The 22,899-nt window shown below is 40.0% G+C and overlaps 1 protein-coding gene across 7 annotated transcripts in view; it reads left to right on the forward strand.

Moving 5' to 3' along the window:
* The window catches only part of LOC143512127 (claudin-10-like), a 91,612-nt gene that overhangs the window by 17,051 nt on the left and 51,662 nt on the right, over positions 1-22,899 (forward strand). The window contains exons 2-6 of one of the 7 annotated variants that reach the window (XM_077002079.1): positions 340-508; positions 19,680-19,841; positions 19,991-20,072; positions 20,169-20,273; positions 20,368-21,038. The exons of 2 other annotated variants lie outside the window; for them this stretch is intronic. In XM_077002079.1, the coding sequence (XP_076858194.1) occupies positions 340-508; positions 19,680-19,841; positions 19,991-20,072; positions 20,169-20,273; positions 20,368-20,521 (672 nt within the window). In that variant the 3' untranslated portion in view covers positions 20,522-21,038. Of the gene's footprint in view, positions 1-339; positions 519-5,099; positions 5,381-19,679; positions 19,842-19,990; positions 20,073-20,168; positions 20,274-20,367; positions 21,039-22,899 lie in introns of those variants that run through there. 4 more of the 7 variants (XM_077002082.1, XM_077002080.1, XM_077002081.1 and 1 more) reach the window with 4 other exon arrangements.

The following is a 22,899-nucleotide window of genomic DNA, read 5'->3' on the forward strand; positions in this document are numbered from 1 at the left end:
ACAGAATTATTGTCACGGTCACAGCTCCGGAGCCTTCCCTGTGGGCGTGTCGTTGTGTTGTCTGCGTGTCGTTATGTCCATATTCGTAGTTCCGTGGGTGTGGGTCATTTGTGAGTGTGTTCGTAGTCGCACCTGTGCCTTGTCTCGAGATCACGAGGTGTGAATCACCTATTTAATGTGCGTTCGCGCAATGTCTTGTGCTCATCTTTGTCTAAAGCTTGTGTCGTGTGAGTGTTACTTGTAGCAGTGCTCGCGCTGTTCACAGCGCACTTTCAATTTTGTGTACTACAATAAACGTGTATGTTACTGCACCTGTTCGTTGTGCCTGCCTCCTCCTAGCATTACAGAAAGACGAGCCGACAAGATGCCCGGATACGCTCCTCGGAAAAAGATGGGGAAGAAGAAGGGCAAGCGACGCCATTCATCCTTCCCTGCACCTGCCCGAGAAGCGTCGATGGTGGAGGGTACCTTCCCCCTGGCAGATCTGGAGGAGGAGGGGCCATTTTTAGTGGGTGCCAGTGAGTGGGTCTTCGCGCCCCCCGAGTTCGAGTTTGGGAGTGGGGAACTTGCCTTTTCTTTGTGTCTGCACACTAAGCATTATATATTTCTAAGCCTGATTTCTAGTGTGTGATTCTCTGTCTGTGTTTTTGTGATCCTGCCATTATCTTGAGCCTTTTTGCACTTTTGTAATTTTTGGATATGTTTTTTTAAACCTTTTTGCATAATTGGTCTGCCCCTTTGCATTCAAGTAATAAACCTGCGTATTGGCTCGTTACAATGAACATATCTATAGCCCCTGGAAGATGCTTTGTTTAGGGCCATATTGTCATCTGTTAGGCAAAGCATGTATATCTTGTGCTCCGTAATCATTTCATTTACAATTAGTGCTTTAGATGACAAGAATCATATATTTAGCAATCCTTTCGTATTAAAATGATTCTCAGATGTAGAGTTATTGAGTTTAATGTTAATAAAATTTTGAGTAAAAATTTTCAGATATTTTCAGATGTTTTTTGATACACGAGGAACAGACATATCTATAAAACCCACATTTTTTCTGAGCACCATTTCAACATCCAGCAGTTAAATGCCCATAACTTGCTGTAGGTTTTGGCGCCATGCCGAACTAGAATGGAGTCAGAGCATATTACAGCATCTGACATTGTCCCCGCTAGTACACACACCTCTTAAACATAAACTTTTTTTTTCTCAATTCTTTGTCATCTTTGTATTTATCATAACAAAAACCCATCATAATAAAAAATAGAAAATAAATAAAATAAATATTAAAAGTAAATAAATCAAAAATCACAGTACATATCTAATCACAGTAAGTTACATAAAGCAGTCAGAGGTCTATAAATGGTTCCCAAATTTTTCGAAAGATATTTCCTTTGTCCTTTAGACAGTAAGTAAGCTGTTCCAGTTGCAATCTTTCAGTCATAGTTTTTTTTAACAGGTTGAGTGTTGGAGGCCTTTGCTGGTTCCATTTGAGCAGGATGCACTTCTTTGCTACATACGATATTAAACCAATCCTGTTGACAGATCTGGGATCCAGTGTCCTGTCCAGATCGGTACCAAACAGGTAACATAGAACCAAACTGCCTCACGACTGCCTGTATATCACGTGTATATCATGTTGATAATAGCTGAACATAGGAGGGGAAAAAAACCCCAAAACCAAGCCTTGTCTCCAAGTGACAAGATAAACTCTTATTAACAAGTAGAGCCTCAACTAGTCCGGCACACAACAAACACCCCCCCCCCCCCCCCCAACATCGCACAATGCACCTGAATTATTATCTAGTTATTTTAGAAGAGTGCTTATTGTTTTCTATTACTGTGACAGAGTTCACAATTTCAACCAGACGGTTGTCTATTCCATCGAGTTTGGAGCCAAACTCAGAACGGAGAGTCTTTAGCTCGGCCAGCACCTCAGCCACATTCGCCATGCTGTTAGCCTCGGCGTTCTCGGCCGACGTCGTCGTCTTCGCTAGCCGCGAGCTTGTCTTCCGTGCTTGAGTAAAAATGTCACACTCCTTGGCTGACGAAGTGTTTGACATAATCGTGGGTCAACTTTGTAAATGTTTGGGGTAGTTTTGTGCGAAGCTAGGAGGAGCTCTCACACTATGCAGCCATCCTCGCCAGGGTCACGTGAGCCACCCCCCTAAACATAAACTTTTAATAAAAGGCCATTTACTTCATTCAATTCATTTCTGTTGAACTTCCCTAACCTACAACACTAGGTGGTTCTTGGCAATGTTAAGCAGTGAAAAGCACCAGAATATCCCTACAGAGTCAAAGCAAACATGGTACATATTCCTCTCCCTTTAAGATACATTGTTTTACACTACTTATATTGGTGCATTGTGGAATTGTTAAAGTGCACACATATCTCATATTAAATTTTTGGACCCAACTATATAGATCCTCAGTCTCTATTTAGTGAATATGATACCGTTTCTCACACAATATAAAACAATTAGTGGTGTGCACTTGTGTTTATGTGCAAGAATACATTTGAGTGCTTTGTTTGTTCTATATTATGGTTGTGTAGTTATTGTGCAGCAAATTAAAAGCAATAGCCCATTTGGTGTATTTCTCCCATTCCCCCAAATTGGGAATGTAATCTTACATTACAAATACAGTGGGGAAAATAAGTATTTAGTCAGTCACCAATTGTGCAAGTTCTCCCACTTAAAAAGATGAGAGAGGCCTGTAATTGACATCATAGGTAGACCTCAACTATGAGAGACAAAATGTGAAAAAAATTTGAGAAAATCATTTTGTCTGACTTTTAAAGAATTTATTTGCAAATAATGGTGGAAAATAAGTATTTGGTCACCTACAAACAAGCAAGATTTCTGGCTGTCACAGACCTGTAACTTCTTTTTTAAGAGGCTCCTCTTTCCCCCACTCAATACCTGTATTAATGGCACCTATTTGAAGTTGTTAACAGTATAAAAGACACCTGCCCACAACCTCAAACAGTCACACTCCAAACTCCACTATGGTGAAGATGAAAGAGCTGTCGGAGGACACCAGAAACCGAATTGTAGGCTGGGAAGACTGAATCTGCAATAGGCAAGCAGCTTGGTGTGAAGAAATCTACTGTGGGAGCAATAATCAGAAAATGGAAGACCTACAAGACCACTACTAATCTCCCTCGATCTGGGGCTCCACGCAAGATCTCAGCCCGTGGGGTCAAAATGATCACAAGAACAGTGAGGAAAAATCCCAGAACCACAAAGGGGGATCTAGTGAATGACCTGCAGAAAGCTGGGACCAACGTTACAAAGGCTACCATCAGCAACACACTACGACGCCAGGGACTCAGATCTTGCAGTGCCAGACGTGTCCCCCTGCTTAAGCCAGGCACATCTGAAGTTTGCTAGAGAGCATTTGGATGTTCCAGAAGAGTATTGGGAGAATGTCATATGGTCAGATGAAACCAAAGTAGAACTATTTGGTAAAAACACAACTCGTCGTGTTTGGAGGACAGTGAATGCTGAGTTGCATACAAAGAACACCATACCAACTGTCAAGCATGGGGGTGGCAACATCATGCTTTGGGGCTGTTTCTCTGCAAAGGGACCAGGACGACTGGTCCGTGTACATGAAAGAATGAATGAGGCCATGTATTGTGAGATTTTGGGTGCAAACCTCCTTCCATCAGCAATTGCAATGAAGATGAAACATGAGGAGATCTGCATGGAGGAATGGGCCAACATACCAGCAACAGTGTGTGCCAACCTTGTGAAGACTTACAGAAAACGTTTGACCTCTGTCATTGCCAACAGAGGATATACAACAAAGTATTGAGATGAACTTTTGTTATTGACCAAATACTTATTTTCCACCATTATTTGCAAATAAATTCTTTAAAAGTCAGACAAAATGATTTTCTCAATTTTTTTCACATTTTGTCTCTCATAGTTGAGGTCTACCTATGATGTCAATTACCGGCCTCTCTCATCTTTTTAAGTGGGAGAACTTGCATAATTGGTGACTGACTAAATACTTATTTTCCCCACTGTACCTTAATTTTTCACATTAGAGTTACATGGTAAGTGGTAATACCATGGTCCTGCCTTTTGGTTACTTGAGTAACAGGTTAATTATTTCCAGGCCAAGATTATGGCTTTTTATTTATTTATTTCTTTTGCAGTGGAAGCACCAGTACCATGCCAGTAAAAAATTGGTATCTGTGAACACTGGTGTATAGCTGGGTCTATATCATTCACTGTGGTGAATATATTTCATAACTGATTATTTTGATACGTATCTTTTTAATTGAATAGACTGTGAGGATCACAACATGAACATGTGACAAAAATGCAGGTTATCAAGAGAGCTTTAACCAACATTCTTGAACAATGTTTTCAGTGATCCCCAATCTACAATTTATACCTAAGTTTGTCATACCTTGTCAAGTTAATTGTAAATAATTACCCACAAGTAATTCCTCTAACACATTATATACACACATAGAACATGTTATAGTTATAGCTTTAAACCCTGATAAATTAAACTCACAAATGAACTGCCTATATATGAATACTATTACTACTACTACTAATAATAATAACATTATTATATGATCTTTATATAACCAATACATTAATCGAACAATGCGTAATAATAAATTGTTTGCATACTCTACAATCAAACATGGTTTCTATGTTTGAATGTAAAATAACTATTTTTACTTTTACCTTACTGAACGTTTCCTCTATCACCTTCCTGAAACTGAAGTGTGAGTTAAGAACAGTTAATGAGCGACTTATTCTGTACTATTTTTAGCCCATACTGGCACATTCACTAGTTTTCACATTTAAGAAGATTTACTTTTTATCTTCCTATATGATATTATCAAAGTAACATGCAAAACAACCATGTTAATTTTGTCTAACAGACTTAATATTATTACTATTTATTTGGCTACTGCTCCACTCAGCTATACATTGTGGCATTATAATGTGATAAGGGGGCAGGAGTGGACACTTCTCGAAGATTGTGACGACTCTAAAACCCTCCCCACAGAATGTCAACCAAGAAGATATAACCATCCACCCATATTTGTTTAGCCTGGACTACCCTGGACAACTAGCTTGGTGACTCTCTGTAGTTTTTTTTTAACTTGGCAAATTTAGAGGATCAATGGGCACAATAGGAACAGAGATAATAGCCTTCATTGTGGCCACAGTAGGCTTGGTGCTAGTGTCCTCCACTATACCAATAGACTACTGGAAAGTGTCTTCAATTGATGGAACAGTTATTACTACAGCTACCTACTGGTCCAACCTCTGGAAGACATGTGTGACTGATTCAACTGGAGTTTCAAACTGCAAAGACTTTCCTTCCATGCTGGCTCTGGACGGTCAGAAAGCTTTTTTTCCACCCTTCAAACACTGTGTATGTGTGTATGTATGTCTGATAATGAAAGTAGAAATAGAGAAAGACAAAGATAAAAACAAAGAAAAACTAAGTGACAGAGGGAAAGCAAGAGCAAATGTGTATGAATATGTGTGAATATATAGCACATGTTTTTGTGAGAAAGAAAAAAACAAAAAGCAATTTATTTGACTTCAAATTTTCAGATAACTGTGGAAATTATGCTTTAACATTGGAGTTTAACTTTGCTTTGCACTATGTTTGTCATCTTTTGCCCTATCTTGAAACTTGAATTTAATTTTAAGGTTTTTATGTTAGGGAACTTTGCTGTCAAGGGCCCTGATTGATCAGCATAATTTTAAAAGTTTGGTGCAGGAAAAAATAATAATTGACTGCAACCTGTTAATATTTAGCTGCATTTCTCAGAACTGCAGAGTGGATATAATTTTTCCATGAGCTCCAAGTTATTAAGGTTTTTTTCTCATACACATTTGAGATTATTAACTACTAATCCCCCCCATAAATCGGCTCTCAAATAACAGTTAAAAGACAAAACCATGAACATTTAGTCATGCCAAAATTCATTTACTTAGAACAATCTTATATACTTAATACTCATAATATATATATATATATATATATATATATATATATATATATATATATATATATATATAGCACACACATCTACTATCCATAAAAACGTTTTAGAACACCCCAATTTTTCAGTTATTTATTGCAATTCAAGTCCTTCAACTCCAATAAATAGCTTGAAATGGTACAAAAGTAGGTGCTTAATTAACCCGAAACATTTCAGGGGAACATAAAATGGGTTAACAATTTAAAGCTGTTCTGCAGAAATGAAGGTTGATCAAGCCTTGGAAGCTGGTGCTACTAATTCCTACAGGTGTTTAAACGTTTCTTGATTAAGTCATGTAAACGTCAATTTAAACAGCCATATATATATAGTGCAGGTGCCAATGATTAGCTTGTGGCATAGCAGGATAACTAAAGGGAGGGGCCTGGAAGCCACTGAGCCATTGCTTTCCACTCAAATCATTGTCACAACTAGAGTGAACGCATGACATGCCTGGATGACGGCATCAACATCTCAGATTACCAGAAGACTCAATGACTTGGTGCCCCCAAGCTCTACACCTTCATATGTAGTACACTAACTGAAGGCTTAATTAAATAGGTGAGTCTTAAGTCTATGTTTAAAGATTGAAACTATGTCAGAATCTCAGATTGGGGCTAGGCCTGTCATGATAACAAAATTTTCAGAACGATATATTGTCCCAGAAATTATCGCAATAAACGATAATATTATATTTATACTTGATGCGTTGCAAGCGGCGTGAAGGTCCGCGCGGTGAAAATGACATAATCGCAGTGGCTCCGCCCATGCGTGAGGACGTTGCGCGCTGTCGATTCGCGAGGTCGTGCACCTTCAGAGTTGCCAGAGTTGCAAACCCCCCCCGTCAACAACTTTAGGCTTTGGGCTAAGTCACGCGCTATGGTCACTCGCGAAAGTATAAACCAGGCTTTATACATGACGCGGCGCGAGGGTCCGCGCGGCGAAAATGAGGTAATCGCGGTGGCTCCGCCTGTGCGCGAGGGTCTCGGGCGCTGTCGATTCGCGAGGTCGTGCACCTCGAATTTTGTAACTTCGCGCGTGCCGCGTCTCAGCGCAATGAACAAAGTCGTGTTTGCAGGGTTCATACACCTTTATAACGTGGAATTAAAAGACTTGTACGTCACTTTAAAGGTCCATTTCTATATTTCCCAGCACGATAAACTTAAGTTAAATATTTATACATATACTCAAAATGATTTGAAATAATTTGCTTTTAATCACATTATTTAATGGTGGTTTATTTTCAAAACGCCCAATCTTAACGTCTTCACGTTCTCTCATGTTTCGTCCTGGAATTACAAGAGGCTCCTATTTGTTAACATAATACAAGAGAACTGTTCAGTCAGACAGATATTTGTTGTGAAATGAACAAATTCCAGCACTTTTCAAACCTGAAACACAAAAGCAACATTAAAGTTCGTCAGGTAAATGTTCATTCCCCTGTTTTTGAGGCGTGTTTCTTATACTACCACATATCGTTTCGAACAACACTGCAAAGAAAAGCAAGTATAAACGCTTCCACCATTCGCGGAGGTAGGCATAGTTGCGCGCTACGGTCACTATAATAAACAACCATTAAATAATGTGATAAAATGCGAATTATTTCAAATAATTTCGAGTCCTATTAGCCTCGAATACGCTCGCGAACACATCTCCACCTGTGTGTGTGGAGGCACTGTTATTGATGCATGAGCTCTCCGTGTACTGCACTCATTTCCTAACCGGTAGATGTCACTCTATGATCACAGATTCGTCTTCCCTTAAGGGGGGAGGGGGGTGTGAGAGAGCAGCACTGCGTGCCTTTCTGAAATCTAACGTAGTTGCGGTTTGTTCTCATGTAAACAAATGTGCGCAGAAACCCAATGGCCAATTATTAACATCAGCAAAAATGATCGCGGTAAAAAAAATAATTGTCGATAATGTAATTATCGCGACAGGCCTTGGGGCTTGAAAAACACACTAACGTCACGTTTATTTGAGTGAAGTGCAGATAGCGCACATTAAACAAGAACACATACACGTGTCAGACTCTACTAACGCTGCAGTAGGCGGTCTTCCTCCTGCCCTTGTCGCAAACCCTCCGCCGCATGTGGCGCTACTTGGCGCACTGCTCGCTGATGCACTCGCAGTCCCTTCGGTGGGCACGCAGGCAGTATCTCTGGGTGACACCGGGGGGCGCGCCTCAGGGTATGCCTACCGGCGCTCGCTCTCCTCTCTCCGGGGAGCTACCAGGGTAACCTCTGGTCAGTTGCTCCGCGGGACTGGTCCCACGTCCTAGTTCCTCCAGTTCCATTCGCTCCTTCGGGGTGTGGCACTGCAAGCAGTCCATGTTGCTCACTTCTGAGGGACCATGGGGGAACCTCCTCATACTGGTAACCCCTCCTCGACCTCACAGTCACGTCCGAGCACACAGACGGGGAAGGCTGACCACCTCCTCACCCTTTCTGTAGTATTCGGTGGGGGGCGAACACACTGATGGAGGGGGGATAACATCCTCGCCTTCTTCGCCGTAGTACTCGGTGGGGACCGAGCATACGGATGGAGGGGGGCTGATGTCTTTGCCTTCTTCGCCGTAGTACTCGGTGGGAGCCGAATACATGGATGGAGGAGGGCTGACCTCCTCCTTGCCCTCGCTGTAGTACACGGTGGGGGCCGAGCACATGGACGGAGGGGAAATTTCCTCCTCTTCAGACTCCTCCTCCTGAAACTCACACTTGGAGGGGTTTAGGTGTCATCTCCATGGTGATGAATCCTAATGTCCCTGCTGTCAAGGGAGAGGAGTCTTTTGCCAGGGAGTGGCGTGTCTCTCTCCACACCCTCTGTGCGGCGTGCCAGAAGTGCTCCACAATCGACTCCTCCTTGGCCTCTTGAGTGTGACGCAGCAGGCTCGCGCATACGGGATCCTGCTGCAGCTCTGCGACTGCCGCGGGAGCATCGCGGGAAGGGGAAGAGGGGTGATGGTGCTTGCTCGCCCCCTTCCCCTTCTTTGTGTGGGACACATAGCCTGGCATGACTCTTGGTCAGCTCGTCTTCTTTAACGCTGAGTGCGAAACGATTAACGAGGTGGCATTCTGTTTGAAACACACTAACGTCACGTTTATTTGAGTGAAGCGCAGATAGCACACATTAAACAAGAACACATACACCAAGACAAGCACAGGATGTTACACACACGCTTTATACATGTTAACTAACAAGCACCGCGTGAATTACATTAGATTAACAACACGAGTGAACACACACACACAAACACACCCAACCACACCCCCACAGGTACATACACGGACACAGACTACGTAGATACACGCCTCAAAGGGAGGGGTCCAGGGCTGTAGCGTGACAAGTGCTTTACACAAGAAAAGAAGAAGCTTATTGCAACCCCGAAGTCTATCACCTTGGGAAGGTCACTGACCACAAAATAGAATACATAAAAATTAAAACAAGATTTTAAAATGATGAAAATAAACATAGACAACACTAAACAAATAAAAAAGAACTCAAAAGCAGGTGTGATTTGAAAATGTCCAAGGAATCAATATTACGAATGTTGGGTAGGTGAGAGTTCTGGAGACGGGGGCCTCCCAGCTAAACCCATGGTGGTCAGTCGGTTTAGAGGCAAGGTGAGATTAATTGATGAGGAAGATCTGAGAGTCCAACTGGATCTGTTTATATGAAGAAGCTTGGTGAGATATGGAGGGGCGAGGTGATGGATAGCCTTAAAGGTAAACAATATAAGTTTATAATCAATATGAAATTTGACAGGAAGCCAGTGAAGCTGTTGAAGGATGGGGCTAATGTGATGAATAGATGGGGTTCTAGAGATAATATGGGCAGCAGCATTTTGAACCAGTTGTAACTGTGGATGTACTTCAGGGCCGTGTTGCCAACTGCTCAGTAAGGAAAGTTGATATTGGCTGTCCTAAAAGTTGCTAGAAGTGGCTAAATGATGTCATCACCTAATTTGCATAAAAATGAGTAAAAAAACACCCTAAATGTTAGAACTACAAATGAACTCTGAACAAATGAATAAATTCTGTTGCCTTTGAAATAGGCAATCACATCTTAAAATATCTTATTCGGGTTTGATGCTTAGCTTTTCACAAAGAGGCTCACACTGTGGACGAGGTTAGTGACAGGCTACGTGGTGAATAAGGTGAGTGACAGACTGTTTGAGTTAAATGCAGTGATTTGTTTTCATGTCACACTGAAGACGCATTTGTATTTAAATCCTGCTATAAATACGGGTCATGGTCAATCATTGGCGGCTTTGGGCATGTGCAGTTAATTTGCAGTGTGGACATGGATTGGTGTGGGTCTGCTCCGACGGTGTGGGCCGGGGCTCACGGCAGCACCCGCTGCTAGCTGAGGAAAGTAACTGAAGAGCATATGTGTTCATCTCTGAGTCTCTAAAAGTCTCCAATAACACCACAAAAAGTTGCTAAATTTGTCGCTAGTTGCTTTTTTTAAATAAAAGTTGCTATAGGGGCTGAAAAGTCACTAAATATAGTGACAAAGTCGTTAAGTTGGCAACACTGCTTCGGGGAAGACCTCAGAAGAGAATTACAATAATCCAGATGTGACCAAGGAATGAACCAAAATGGCACTATTGTCAGGAGTAAGAGAAGGATGGAGAAGGTTAATATGATGAAGATAGAAGTATGCAGACAGAGTAATGTTATTTATATGCGTTTGAAAAGACAAAGAAATACAGGGGACGACACCCAGACACTTTACCTGAGGGGAGGGTGAAATGAAGGCGAAAAACTGTTTATTTTTGCAAGAACTGATTTGGAACCAATGAGGAGAGCCTCTGTTTTATCGCTGTTAAGTTTGAGAAAACTGGAGGAAAACCAAGACTTCCTGTAAGCAATCACAGAGGGAAGAGGGAGGAAGAGTAGAAGTAGGTTTGCTCGAAAGGTAGAGCTGGGTGTTGTCCGCATAACAATGAAACTGGATTTAATACTTACAAAGATATTACCTAGAGGAAGCAGATAAATTATGAAAAGATTAGGACCAAGGTCCTAACCTTAAGGAACACCAGAAGTGAGGGCTGATGACTGGGATGTAAATGTCTTTAATTGAATGAACTGAGTGCAGTCAGAAATATATGAGGTAAACCAAAGCAGAGGTGTATTTGAAAAAAACAATTGCTGATAATCTATGGAGGAGAATAGAATGGGAAATGGTATCAAATGCTGCAGATCGAGAAGCATGAGTATAGATTAAAAAAAACCTGAGTCTGCTGCAGTCAAAAGATCATTTCTTATTTTGAGGAGAGCTGTTTCTGTACTATGGTAAGGGTGAAAACCAGATTGAAACTGCTCATAGAGATGGTAATTGGAAAGGTGGGAATGAACTTGAGAAAACTATCTTCTCAAGAATTTAGAGAGAAAAGGTAGATTAGAAATAGGACAAAAGTTATTGAACTTATTAGGATCTAGACTTTTTTTTTTTAGAATACAGGTAACTGCAGCAGACATTAATGACAGAGGTACACATCCAGAAGTAAGGGAGGAGTGAATAAGTTATCAAAGGCAGTATAGAGGGTGTTGGGAGAGGGTCAAGTTGAGAAGTGGAATGTTTAGATTTATGGATAAGATTAGATATATCAAATAGTGGGAAGCTGGAAAGTAGTATACAGATGAATAAGAGGGACTGAAACTGAGGAAAATGAGGCACAGGAAGTGGCGGGAAGTAATTGCTGATTAATCAGATTGATTTTAGTATTGAAAATGACATTAATAAATTACATGTCAACAGAATAAAAGTGTAAAAGTTAGAGTCTGCTGTGCGAAGAGTGGTGGTAACCAAAGAGAACATAAATGTACAAATATGTACTACTATGTCATAGTAAACATATTAAGATGATTTTAGTGTATATTTTCACAGTGCTCACCTGCAAAACAGGGTTAAAAAGGATGAGACGGACAACGCGGCTTGCTTTCTGGTCTGAGAGGAAAGTTCAAGAACTGTAGATAGTCGCAGCACAGCCAGCGATCAACTGACCTGGTAGCACCTCAGAACAACAGGAATCCCTACCTTCTTATTAAAAGGCTTGCAATTAAAGTGCATTGAGAAGATGATCACAATGACAAAATCTACTGCATTAAACAAAACATATATGCACATCAAATGAAACCAAGTAAACATAAACAAGTTGTGACCAAGCATTCTGAGTGTCACATCTGCTTCCCCAAGTCATGCATGGTGTCCTTGCTTGTTTAGATACAAAGGCAGTGCAGAACATCTTATTTACAGGCTAGCCACAATTATAAGTGACTACCCAATCTACACACTAGGGGTACTCACAGAAACAGATTAACACGAAAGCAAAGAGAAGACAGAAAAAAGGCACTAGAGGCCTTACATGCATACAGAAAACTTATATGAAACATTTTCCTATTACAACATTCATCTCCCTTTCAGCCCATTTTGGATTAATGTGATGTTGTTTGTGTTGTTGATATTTTCACTCTAACCATAGGTGTGTAGGTATCATGCCAAACCGGCAGATGGCAGTACCACTGGCAATACATTGAAAACACCCAGACACACAAGAGTGTGTCTAAAGTACGTGGAATTCACATGTTTATATACCTTGATCAACAGACATCTCTCTTGATCTGCACCGAGATTAGAACTATTTAAGAGAGGCTTCGCCATCTCTTTCGCTGGTTTGTCCGTCACTGAGGTTAGATCTATTTAAGAGAGGCTCCACCATGTCTCTTTCTCTCTGGATTTCTTTATGAATAGCATGCAAACTTTAGAATGATTAACAGCAAACAGCTGATAGTCTTATTACTTAATTAACGAGCCAGAGTTATGGTGTAATCTAACAACTGACTGATCAACGTTACCATGGCAACAGATTCACCAAACTACTTCCATCAAGGTAACGCTGCCACACAGACTGAAACACAGGCGATCAATTCCTTGTTGTTAAACCATGGACGAGACTCACATTCCTGGACTTCATATCCAGAGGGACGATTCCCAGGACACCTGGACGGCGTCGCTTTTTTTCAACGAGGAACCTGTGGTGGAAATTCCCTCCTAATTCCAGAAGAATTTAACTAGTAAAACATACAAAATCAGTAATATAGAAGAAAGGCGTGTTTATGTATGGTATAAGGACATTCCTCCCTGAGCTGCTTTGTCATGTGTGGGAAAAAGAGCACAGCTAGCAAAAACCGGGCTCTGACATGGCATGGAAGAGCTAGCAGATGTGACATTACTAGGCTGTTTTGTTTTGGGGTTTTTTTTAATCAGAAAGTGATGCATTGCCCAACATATTCTGCACTTTTAAATCAATCAGAAATAAGTAAAGAAATAGCTGAACACTGAACATATAAAACACATTTTTGTAATTCACAGTACCATGTTTGGCAAAACTACACACATCATATCAGCACAAACAGCCCATACCAAATATCAATCATGGTGGTATAGGGGTGTTTATTTGGGATTCTATTCCTCTCTATGAATCTGTGGTCCATCAGGTGCTTGATTGAGGGTATGTAACGGGCGTGAGGGACTCGAGGATGCAAAGATGAGGTGCGTTCAAAGGCTACTTTTATCAGTCCCACCAGGATTTCGCGGGCCTTTTTTGTGACTGTTGCGGGCTAAAATGTTTGATGTTGCGGGTGTTTTTCAAAAAAATTGTGATGCAAGTTGCGGTGTGTTTTTGCTTTTTTTTGTGATTACATTGCAATAGGGAGTAAATGTTGTATGGTTTCTTCTATTTAGTAGTCCATTTTAATGATCTATTTACCTATTTATTTACCCATGTATTTATTGTTCATTTATTTATAAGCAGCTGATATCATTTATGGACAGACACAACATCATTGACAAGTATCAGTCCGGGTTTCGTAGATTCCATTCTACAGAAACAGCACTTGTTAGAGTCTCCAGTGACATCTTGTCACATAGTGATGCAGGAGAATGTTCTGTTCTGGTGTTGTTAGATCTCACCTCTGCTTTTGATACCGTTGACCATCAAATACTACTTGATAGATTGAGACATTGGGTGGGTTTATCTGGTTCTGCTTTGGAGTGGTTCACTTCATATTTATCTGGACGTTCCTTTTGTGTGGCCTCCTCTAGGTTTAGGTCTGCCCCAGCCTCCCTTGTTTGTGGTGTGCCTCAGGGTTCTGTCCTAGGGCCTTTGTTATTTTTCTTATATTTGCTTCCTTTGCAGCATATCCTGAGCTCTTTTGATGGCATTTTGTATCATTGTTATGCCGATGATATTCAGCTGTATATTTCTTTTAAGCCAGAAGATTTCTCTAAGATACAGTTGCTGATTAGGTGTTTAGCTTCTATCAAAAGTTGGATGGCAGATAATTTTCTACAGCTAAATGAGGAAAAGTCTGAAGTCCTGGTCTGTGCCCCCGACAGATTCATACCCAAGATAATAGAAGCTCTTGGTCCCCTTGGCAAATTGGCTAATCCTGCTATTACGAACCCTAGAGTAACTTTTGATTTGGCACTCTCCTTAGATACTCACATCAAATCTCTGGTTCACTCTTGTTTTTATCAGTTACAGAACCTGGCTAAACTAAGTCCCATTGTATCACGTTCTGAGCTTGAAATTGCTATCCATGGTTTCATCTCCTCTCGGTTGGATTATTGTAATTCTTTATATACAGGTATTAGTAATAACTCCCTAGAGCATCTCCAGGTTGTTCAGAATGCTGCTGCAAGGCTTCTAACTAAATCATCAAAATACTGTCGTGTTACACCTTTACTCACACAACTGCACTGGCTCCCCATTAAATTAAGAATACAATATGATTCTGGTCCTGACTTACAAAAGTTTACATGGTCAAGCCCCAAGTTACATCAGTGAACTTTTGCATGAGTATACTCCCCCTAGGTCTATGAGATCAGGTGATAAATTTTTACTGGCCATACCATGCACAAGATTGAAAACTAAAGGTGATTTGCAACAGCATCTCCCCATCTCTGGAACTCTATTCCTTTGCCTATAAGAACTGCAGATTCAGTGATGTCTTTTAAAAAAATGTTAAAAACGTATCTTTTTAGGCTTGCATTTGTTTAGTTTTTTCTTATATTTTTTATATACATAGGCCTATAGATATTGTTTTACTATTGTTTTTTCTCTTTTATCCTGTAAAGCACCTTGTGATTTTTATCTTGAGAGGTGCTCTATAAATAAAACTTTACTTACTTACTTATTTATTTATTTGGATCTCCCTATGGGTATTATGCTTCTTATCCTGTGTTTTACCCCTGGTTTTAACACTTCAAGCAATGATTTTATTTCTCTTACTCTATGTGGTATGAAATAGTTTGGGCAGGAATGATCCCTCTCAAGTTTTTTTATGCCCCGCCCCCTGAAACACAGGTCTTGGGACAGAGAATGCACAATGATCCCTCTCACTTTCTTGAAATGATCCCTTGAAGTGCAACAGCTCGGTGGCAGAAATGGACTTTCTGTCTCTTAAAAGCAGTGTTGGGAACATTACTTTAAAAAAGTAATTAGTTATAGTTACTCACTACTTGTTCAAAAAAGTAACTGAGTTAGTAACTGAATTACTCTATAATAAAAGTAACTCGTTATCAGGGAAAGTAACTATTTGCATTACAGTTAAAAAAAAGTTATATGCCAATGAATAAGGATTTTTTTATTCATTTCAGTTTTCACAGTCAGTTGAAATGAGTAGATCAGAAATGTGTTTAACTTTTGATATTTATTGCAACAGACCAGTGCAGGATAAACTCCTTTAAAATCCCAAATCTTTGTAAAAAAAAAAAAAAAAAGTAAACAGTTACACTATATAAAGTGCATTTACATCTATGTAAAAAAAGTGCATTTACAATATATCAAATTAAATTAAATTCTCTCAACCTGAGACAACTGGTTTGTTCACAACAGAAGTAAACTTAACAATAAAACCTCTATTCTTAATTAAATAAATCAAATACCCAGTCTGGTAGACATCCAGGAACTTAAAGTATTTTCTTATATAATGTTTATATCGCCAACTGGCCATTTCTGCCTCTTCGTTTGTGTCGGTCACTGATGTGATTCAGCGCGCGTGTAAAAACACTGGCTCTGATTGGCTACCATAACGCTGCCTTAGCCAATCACTTACTGACTTGTTAAGTTAAACAGGCGTTACAACCGAGAACTATGACCTATTGAGATCTGTTACTCCTCACTAGCCTGGGCAGCTGTCCGCTCGATTACTGTTAGTATATCAATATATAGTAACGCACCGGTTTTAATTACCAGTAATGTCAACTGCGTTGTAACGACAGGAAAAGTAATTAATTATATTATCCCGTTACTGACAAAATGACACCGTTACCCAACACCATTATTTTTAACGGTGTTATTCGCAACACTGCTTAAAAGACTATGAAAAATTACTTGGAGTGGATAGGCTTGTGCTAGAAATGTTAAACTTGTTGGAAATACATCTTTTGCCGTTATTTTTGTCGGCAAGTGTGAAACGTTCACCTCGCACATGCTGCTTTCAGTCTGCTCCTCTTGAACGTATACACGGAAGTAAGGCGGAAGTTTGTGGACGTCACATCAAGACAACATCAGTGATTGGTCAAATTTGTGGGAAAGTTGCAGTGATTGGCTGAAGTTGCAACACCACCCTGAATTCACGGGGTTTGCTTGAATTTGCATTGAAGTTACAAATTCTGGAGGGTCTGCTTATTGCTGTCAGTAATTCCCTAGGGTCCAGCTCTGTTTTCTTGTGTATGTGTTCAGTTTAGTTTCTCCTTGTCCGGTTTTCCCTGTCAGTGTTGTGTTCCATTTACGTAGTGTGTTTACGAGCTGTCTTATGAATCTGTTCGTAGCTCATGTTGGCACCCGTCTTATGATTCGTTCTTAGTTTCTTAGCAGTGTGTATGCATATCTATGTTGGTTTGGATTCCTGCCCTGTTGTACACTTATATTCTATGTCCATATTTGTGTCTAGTTTAATTGGTTATTTTCCATTCATCTGTGTTAGTGTCTTGCTATACATATTTAGTTATTGTGTGTTAACTATGAGTACCGTTTACTTTTGAGTTGGTTCGTTGTTGGTTCTCTTGTCATCTGTCAATTAGCGTCTGTTGTGTTTACTTTGATTACACCTCATCTCCCACATTTGCGTCTTGCCTACCCTTGTGAAACATTAGTTACCTTTTTTTGTACCTTTTGTATGTGTTTTGATTTTTCAGTTTGTATGCACCCCCTCAAAACTTTCAGCACCAGCCGCCACTGGGCCAGAACCTATTATGGAATCTGACATTTTCTTTGCTACACAGGGTGTCCACGGGGTTGTAAAAAGTATTAAAAGGTATTAAATTCAGTTGGCCAAAATTAAGGCCATTAAAAAGTATTAAAAAGTAATAAACTTCATTTGACGAGGTATTACATTTTTGAACGCTCATCCAACTGCCTAGACGTTTTGGAATTTGTGTTATGTACAGGCCTTTCTCCTAAAATTCCTTAAATTAGATTAATTTATATGTTGCTAGCAGTGATATGATGTGACCTGATGTTTGTTCCCGCACGTGTCAGTCACCTAAATACCCTGCTGGTTTGCCACCAAACCTGTTAGCGAAACACTGGGAAAGTGAGAGTTTTCCGACGTCTGGCTTGACGACCCAAGATTTAAACAGGCAAGAAAATCTGTCACCTTTCGGCGAAATTCACCATTTTGAAGTTGAAAAGGGTGACCTACGCTAATCATGTAGATCCAAGGACTTTTTTTTTGGGGGGGGGGGGGGGGTTCGGGAGATTATATATATATATATATATATATATCAGTAGCGAACCATAACCATTAAACCTGGGCCTGCTCCCATCCCCTCCAAAACAAAATTGTTTCCTCTCCTAATGAACTGCAATAAAGAAAAAATAAAATAATTTAGAAGACTGTACAGCTTTAGACACACAATAAACAATAACATTTGTACTAGATAACTTCTTAAGCAAAATAAGGTTCCACAGATCCGTGTTCTTCGGAAGCGGAATATGTAAATAACGCGCACGAGGGCATATAAGGAATGAATCGAAACTAGCTAGTGGTGGTACGCTAATGCTAGTTAAGCCTGCCCACTAAGACGGCAGATATTGCGCTGGTATTGCACTGAATTATAACTGCCTGGCCCACTGTAAACGAACAGCGGGACCACCAATCACCACCATTTTGCGGAAGCATCACAGTCCTGATAGGGAGAGACACAGGCTCACAGGCTTCCATTTAACTTAACCCCTCACTTTCCAACACAGATTGAATAGACACGGGTGAATAATTAATTTGCTTATATTTTTGTAATTGTTTAGATGTCGATTGTCACACTGTAAGTAGATAAAATAAAATTGGATAAACTATATTATTTATGTTTTAATAATATTTTAGGCCCTCTGAGAGGGCGTAGAGGGCCCTGACGGTTTCCCACTGATTGAAATTGCCGATTTCGGAAGTGCTCTGTTGGCTTATTAAGTCAATATGATAATAAAGAACCAATCATAGAGGTCAAATTGCGTTTATACGAACGTTCTTCATTCATGTTATTCATTTATTGCTAAGTGGGATGAGAAGCAGGATCTAGTGCTATCTACGCCGGGGACAAGGCAGAAGAGCATACATTTACCAGATCGTACATTTACCATTGGATTTACTTGGGTTAGTATTGGTTTCAATCGTTTTCATATTTTGTGGTAAAACAAAGTTACTGCCGTTCGCTACAGCTTGCGTTGAACACTGTCAGAGCTAGCCACAAGCTCTTGTGAAAAATAGGTAGAATTGGTAGATAGACAGGCCTATTAAGTTCGGGTCAACCCTGTGTAGTTCACGGTGACATAAAATAGGACGTAATGGTAATAATTGCCGTATCCCCCATGCCATCACCTGTCATCACCCCCCCCCCCCCCGGTCTTCTCACCTTTTTAACCCCTGACCCATTTTCATGCCTGTTTAAAGACTGGCTTAGGTCAGTGGTTAGTAACAAATGAGAGGCCACTTCAGTAGCCGCTTTAAGTCATGCTGGTATTTAAAAATATTTTCTAGGTATTAAATTCAACTTAAGAATCTATGTATATACCCTGTCACATCTCTTTGACATTATCCATAGTAATTTCTGACTGTCTCTACCCTACATCATTGGTGCTGAAGTGTATAACAATTTTGGAGTATTTACATTTAGCCAGCACCTATAAGTTAGCCCTGATGTCAGGCGCTCTGGCCTCTGGGATACATTTAACTATGGCTGCTGGTGTCTCTAGAGGTGTTCCTATATTCACATGCCAAAGCTACAAAAAAGCTATATTCACATGCCAAATCTCCTAGAACCAGAGCTTGTTTGTGCATATTTATGCTCTGTTTTTTTTTTTTTATTATATCCTTCAGTTGAATAATTATTTGCTACCTTCTTTTCTGAATGTTCAATGACAATATCCTGATTTGTTTCTGGTTTTCTTCATCATGTTCAAGCTCAACATTTATTATCATATTTGTCTGTAACACTTTGTTAAAATATTTTTATGGCACAATAGGCAAACTAAATAAACAGTGATTGTGGTTTTACATTTCTGCTTCTATACCATGCATGAATATTACTTTACCTATAATAAAAGTAAATTTGTGAGATTAAAAATCCTCTCTTTTTGCTATAGGTTATATCCAGGTATGCCGAGGCCTGATGATCTCAGCTGTTTGTCTTGGTTTCTTTGCAACTGCCTGTGCATTGGTGGGAATGAAATGCACTAAAATTGGAGGAAATGATCAAGTCAAGGCCAGGATTGCATGCTTTGCTGGATTTCAGTTTTTTGTCAGTGGTGAATAACTTTTTTAACCTCACAATTGTTTTTAAGGAAAACTAATGACCGCTGAAATACATGTCTTGTTGCTACAAGCTATAATTATCCAAGTGAAAATGCTATACAACTTTAAACTTCTCATTTTAACCCAGTTTATGTTCTTACAGGCCTTTGCTCTTTGACTGCATGCTCCCTGTATGCCCACAGGATCACATCAGAGTTCTTTGATCCTATGTTTATGGCACAGAAGTAAGTAAGAAGTGATTCAAAATCATACAAACAATGAACTTCTACAAGCTGTCATTTGAGGTAAATATCATGTAAATACTTCTTTGGTTTCCTCAGGTATGAACTGGGGGCTGCCTTGTTCATTGGCTGGGGGGGATCTGCACTCTGCATTTTGGGAGGAGTTGTATTCTTTTTGTCACTGTCTGATAGCATCAGCAAAAGGTATTACAGTGCAGAAAACTGAGGAAATCAGTTTCACATGAGAAACTGAGTGAAATCAGTATCTCACCATAACCCTGCTTCTTCGTTCTTTTAGCTCAAGCCAAGCTGATAAAAGACGGTATCTCTACAGTGCGGACTCTTATGTCTCTTCGCATGGCAAGATACACAACCAATTAGCCAATGGTAGAAGACCCCCTGCACATTACAGCAGCACCTCACAACAGTTTGATAAACATGCTTATGTATGATGGACAAATAATGGATGTTAGTGGGACATGACTTCTAAAGGAGGGAGAGAGAGAGAGATAGATTGATTAATCCTAACCCTGCTAAGAAACGCACTGGTTTAGGCCAGTCTCTTTGTACCTGCTTTATCCTTGGCAAGTGTAAGCTCTTGTGTAAGTAAATGCTTTTGAAACATATGTCTTTTGAGTCATATGGACTGAGTACTGACCCTTTTCTGTGCATTTATATTTAATCATACTTATATTTTAATTTAGGCCTTGACCTGTTTTTCTATTATATAATAAAGTATAAAAATACCTTGTGTGAACTCACTGATGTCTTGGCCAAAGGAAAGTGAAGAAGTGGTGTCAGTAACTGACACATGCCCTTTACAAAAATAAATGATTCATTAAAAAAATATGACAAGTTTTTAAATCAGTTGGATTGCTGTTTTTAAAACATTTAACATCAATATCTTAAAATAACAACAAAGAAATTCTTGTAAATCACCACTGGTTTACAAACATCATTCACTACTGAACCAGGGCTCAGAATTCACATGGCTAAGATGCCAACCTAAAAGTTAAAACAAATGAATTGTAATAATTAACATGTGCTCTTAGCCTTTTTGTTATGAACTACACAACAAATCCTAAAAAAACATTCCAATGACTGGCAGCAAAGGCTAATCACAACTTCATTGTTTAATAATATTAGTCAAATTAATAATTATAATACACACGATACCCATCACCCGCGCAGCCCCCTCCCCCCGCTTGCTCTGCGCACCTCGTTACTGTTTCTCTGTGGGGAAAAAAACAACACCACAAAGTGAGTGACATCTCTCCGGAAAGATGCCAAGACTGAAGTTCTCTGGAGCTCAGGGGAGAAAAAGGAGAAAAGAGGAGGAAGAAAGACGGCAAAAATCCAAAGGTAATATATGGTGAATTACACTATACTGTATGTTATACAGTAAAAGTCTCATGGAAGACAAAGCTCCAGACTATTCTCCGTCCTGGCTCCAAGAAGGTGGAACGATCTTCCATTAGCTGCTAGGACTGCAGAGTCTATTACTATCTTCAAGCGTAGACTGAAGACTCACATGTTTGTTGAGTTCTTACCAGAGCACTAATTCAGCTGATACCACTTGCCGTTGTTCTTAAATTGTATGTCTGTTTATGGTTATTTGTGCTTCTTGGCAAATGTCTAACTTGCAAAACACTAGGTAATGATACTGACTCCTGTAGTTTAGTAGTAGTCTGACTCAATGGTGCCTTGAATTCTGGCCTATTTGTACTATTTCCTAGGATGTATTCTGTGATCAGAAGCAAAGCACTTTGTAAGTCGCTCTGGATAAGAGCGTCTGCTAAATGCCGTAAATGTAAATGTAAAAGTTCCCTTCAGAAAAATACTGTAGTTACTAGCTAGCAAAGTGTCAGTTACCCCCCCCCCCCCCCATTTTGACTAAATAAGCAGGCTTTAGTCCTCATTGATTAGAGCAGGGGTCACCAACCTTTTTCAAACTGGGAGCTACCTCTTGGATACCAATTATTGCGGAGGGCTACCAGTTTAATACAAACGCGGCGTATTATAATTGTTGGGGGGGGAGGTGGCGGCAAGTGTTGATTGTTGAGCAGGGGGGAGGGAGGGGTGGTGGTGGCAAGTGTCGATTGTTGTGGGGGGTACCACACGGTGAGTACCACACGGCAACCACAAGTACATTATTTACATAGCCCGCTAGCTAGTAGCCACACGGCAACTGCGGACAATCTCTAATAGTAGCAAAAAAAAAAAAAAGATGCTTTTGAACAGGGTGACTCATGACGTCCTTGCGGGCGACCTGGTGTCCATGTTGGTGACCCCTGGATTAGAGGCTCTACAATAAGCAGAAACATCAGATGTTGCTAATGTAATCACCTTCTATCGTCTCTTTTGTATTTTTTTTATTGGGAAAAAGCTCCAATTAAAGTGGTAACTAATTAAAGGGACAAGTAATTAAAGAGTCAAGACTTTTATAGCACCTGCTGAATTGTAACTGAAGGGTGCTTTGTTTTAATATGAGAATGCATGTTGATGTGTTTCCATCTTTGGCAGAGAATTTTTACAAGCAGATCTTACACGCTGTAATGACGAGACATACACACCGAGTATCAGTAAGAACGTTTACTGGTAACTGCCGTGACTTCGCATACAACTGCTTATATTATCAGGTCATGGCCAGGGGTGATACTGCCCACTTGTGGTGAAACATGTAACTTTACATATCAATACAGCTCCCCTTTTTTTTTAAACAGTTTGGAACAATCTTTTTTTTTTTCCACTTTTATACATTCATCTCAAAGCACATCATTACATTTCCTCAATCTCTTGGGTCTCACAATTTGTCTTTGTGAGCTTCTAC

The sequence above is a fragment of the Brachyhypopomus gauderio genome, chromosome 4 (assembly GCF_052324685.1).
Source record: "Brachyhypopomus gauderio isolate BG-103 chromosome 4, BGAUD_0.2, whole genome shotgun sequence".
NCBI lineage: Eukaryota > Metazoa > Chordata > Actinopteri > Gymnotiformes > Hypopomidae > Brachyhypopomus > Brachyhypopomus gauderio.